This window comes from Hipposideros armiger, unplaced genomic scaffold, assembly GCF_001890085.2.
Source record: "Hipposideros armiger isolate ML-2016 unplaced genomic scaffold, ASM189008v1 scaffold_238, whole genome shotgun sequence".
Classification (NCBI taxonomy): domain Eukaryota; kingdom Metazoa; phylum Chordata; class Mammalia; order Chiroptera; family Hipposideridae; genus Hipposideros; species Hipposideros armiger.
In genome coordinates this window covers 2,921,699-2,925,317 of record NW_017731588.1, presented here as the reverse complement: position 1 = coordinate 2,925,317, position 3,619 = coordinate 2,921,699, and the positions used below count along the sequence as shown (strand labels likewise).

Genomic DNA, 3,619 nt, shown 5'->3' with positions numbered 1-3,619 from the left:
TCTTCCATCTCAAAAGTTTGCCGACCCCTGTCCTAGAGGATCCTGGTTTAGACAAACTAGCTGTAGAGGCCATTTGGGAGACAACTGGGACAATGTGTCTATCGACTGCACATTAGTCAATGTTATAGGATGAATATTAATTTATTAAATGTAATCATGATAATTTAGCCAAATAGGAAAATGCTCTTACTTTTAGAGATGCATGCATATTAATATATTTAGGAGTAGAACATCAAAATTAGTTAAATTTTACAAAGATCATATATTTCAGTCATTCAAGTCTGCCTCCCTAAATGGATGGCCTTCTTCACAAACAGCATATTCTTTTCAACCTCCAGGCCTTTCTTCAAACCATTCCCTCTGCCTGGGATACCCTTTTCCCCCTAGCAAATTACAACTCAGCTTTCAAAGTACGAGGTGTGATCAAACAATATGGTGAATGTTTAAATTTTTAAAAAATTTATTACAGTAAAAGACACATTGCCGTTAGTCCCCCTCAAAATACTCCCCTCACTTCGAACACACGTATCCCATCGTTCTTGCCGCTTTCTGAAGTAGTTCTGGAAGTCCTCTTTTGTGAGTGTCTTTAGTTGCTTTGTCATGGCTGCCTCAATGTCCTGAATTTGATTCAAAATGTTTTCTTTTCATGGTCATTTTGACTTTGGAGAAGAGTCAGAAGCCATATGGTGCCAGATCCGGTGAATAAGGTGGATGAAGATATACCATAATGTTTTTGACAGAAATTGCCGTATACCAGAAACAATGTGTGACACGGAACACTGTCATGATGGAGGATGATTTATGGCACACTTTAAAACGCACCCTCTCTCAACCAAAGCTCACACCCAACTGATTGCACTGAACAAGTTGAAACTTGTCACACACTGTTACTAAGGTTCCAAGGCTGCTTCCTGTATTGAAGATCTCTGCCTTTCCATTGAATGGCACTCAGCAGCAGCATTCACCGTATTTTGTGATCATGGAGAGGCTCCACGTCACACATCACTTCTGGCACAGCAATTTCTGTCAAATAAAAACATTACGGTGTGTCCTCATCCACCTTATTCATTGGATCTGGTACCATGAGATTTCTGGTTCTTCCCTAAAGTAAAAATGACAATGAAAGAAAAAATGTCTTGAGTCAATTCAGTACATTGAGATAGTTATGACAGCATAACTAAAGACACTCACAAAAGAGGACTTCCAGAACTGCTCCAGAAAGTGGTGAGAATGATGGGATAAATGTGTTCGAAGCGAGGGGGAGTATTTTGAGGGGGATTAACGGCAATGTGTCTTTTACTGTAATACATTTTTAAAATTTAAACATTCACCATAGTTTTTGATCACACCTCGTATCACCATCACCTCGTCTTGTACAGCACTCCCAATCACCTTGTACTGCCATGGCAGTTTAATGATCAATCTCCCTTTTGGATGCCAGGTCCTTATAGGTGGGCATGGTGTCTTAACACTACCCAATAATGGAATCACTGCTTAGGGCACCCCTATATGGGTGAGTTTGTTTCCATTTTACAGAGGAAGAAACCAGAAGAAATGAGGGGACCCAGCTTTGAAATGAAAGAACTGGGATTTGAGCCCAAGGGCCTGACCTTAGCAAGTGCCTGCCCTGGCTGGGAAGGTTCCTGAGATCACAGGAAGAGTTAAGTAGGAGCGAGTGTACAAAGCCAGCATTGGGTAAGCCCATTGGCACTAGGGCCTTTGTGGCTCCTTTTCACTCCTGCTTTGTCCTGAGAATACCTTGGCAAAGGGCCACTGACGTTATCTCAGGGTTCATTCCACCCTGGTCACACCAAGGCATGGCTGATATGATCTGGCCAGACACAGTGGCAATCAACTTCTATCTGAAACTCTGGGTGCCCATGGAAGCCAAGAGCCGGGTGTTGGGGTCAGGCATCCTTGGGTTTGAATGTTGGCTCAGACCCTAACCAAGTAATATAATCATGAGTAATGCGTTTAACTCTTTGAGTCAGTCTTCTCATCTGGAAAATGGGGACAATGGCAATTCCTACCTTGCAAACTTATTCATCCATTCAATGAATATTTGAGAGCCTACTATGTACTAAGTACTAGGAATACACCAAGGAACAAAGTAGATAAAAATTTTTGTTCCCATAAAGTTCACTTTCTTGTGAGAGAGAGAGAGAGAGTAGAAAAACAGGATATATGAGTGAACTATTTCATGTCAGATGATAAGTACCATGAAGAAAATTAAGTAGGGAAGGAGGTGGGGAGTTCAGGGATGGCCTCATTGAAGAGGTGACACTTAAACAGAAGCCTGAATAAGGTGAGGAAAGTGATCCAGGCAAACGCCCAAGTGAATATAACAATAATAACAGCAGCCAAGTTTTATTCACATACTGTCCCAGGCTCTATGCTAAGCATTTCACACATATAGACTCAATCCTGACAGTATGATATGAATACTGTTATCATCCCCATTTTACAGAAATTGAGGCTTAGAGAGGCTAAATGACTTGCTTAAGATCACACAGGTAGGTGGCACCAGGATTCAAACTGAGGCAATCCACATCCTTACCACCATGGCATGCTGCCACTAGGATGCCAACCCCAGGAGGACGCAGATCTTTGCTCAGTTTGTTCTCTGCTGCGTCCCCAATTTTGGCACCGTTGGTTCTCAATAAATTATAGCTGTTATGCATGAGGTTTAAAGGAGGCTAAGCTCTCTCCTCCAGGTGAAATGACTCCAAGACCTCCTCTCCTGCAAGTCTGATGGCCAGAGTGGAATCAGTTTGTCCAACAAATACTGTATTTGCAGCTTTTTAAAACATTCGTTGTCACTCCTGGGGCATATGCCCTACGAGTCCCCTGTACTAGATAGGACCTTAGTGCTCGGAGTCATACAGATGGGGAGTGAGAAACAGGATGCGAGCCCACGGGCAGTTTAATGGGGGAAGCATAAGCAGAGGCCTGCTAGAGGCCAGAGTCCAGCTTCCTATTGTGCAGATGGGGCAACTGAAGCAGAGGCCCAAGGGCACACAGCAGGTCGGGGGAGGGACAGGGGGAAACTGGGCCCAAAAGGGGATACAGAGACTGACATGGGAGGTGGTCAAGGAAAGACAGCCAGGTTGCAAAGCACGAAGGATCCAGAAAAAGCGTAGTTGGGAACCCCGGCTCAGAAGGCGCTCGGAACCCAAAATCCAGCGCCCAGCGCGCAGATGGTGGACACCGAGACCTAGAGACACACCAGGGCTGCTCAAGGATACACAGCGCAGTGGCGCGGGGTCGGGAACCCGCGACGCCGGGAACCCGCGACGCCGGGAACCCGCGACGCCGGGAACCCGCGACGCCGATCCCAGCCAAGCCCGTCCCTCAGCCCCGGCCGGACCCTGCGGCCCCACTCACACTGCCCCGTTCCGGAAACCTTTAAGCACGGCCAACGCAGCGTGGTAGCGGCGCTTGCGCAGCAGTGCGTTGACAGCCAGGAGTAGAGCCCGAAGCTGCGGCGGGGCGGCCATAGCGCGGGTGGCACTCGGGGTGTAGAGAACCGAGCCGAACCTGCCCTGACGGCTCCTGGTTCAGGCTGCACAGCGCCCGGCAGCGCCGAGCAGCGTCACCGCATCTTTACGACCATAAGCTG

General features: G+C 46.8%; 1 protein-coding gene across 2 annotated transcripts in view; it reads right to left on the bottom strand.

Moving 5' to 3' along the window:
* The window catches only part of PXMP4 (peroxisomal membrane protein 4), a 21,953-nt gene extending 18,334 nt beyond the window's left edge, over positions 1-3,619 (bottom strand). Inside the window, exon 1 of one of the 2 annotated variants that reach the window (XM_019655159.1) lies at positions 3,385-3,619. In XM_019655159.1, the coding sequence (XP_019510704.1) occupies positions 3,385-3,497 (113 nt within the window). In that variant the 5' untranslated portion in view covers positions 3,498-3,619. Of the gene's footprint in view, positions 1-2,557; positions 3,031-3,384 lie in introns of those variants that run through there. The other variant, XM_019655160.1, reaches the window with a different exon arrangement.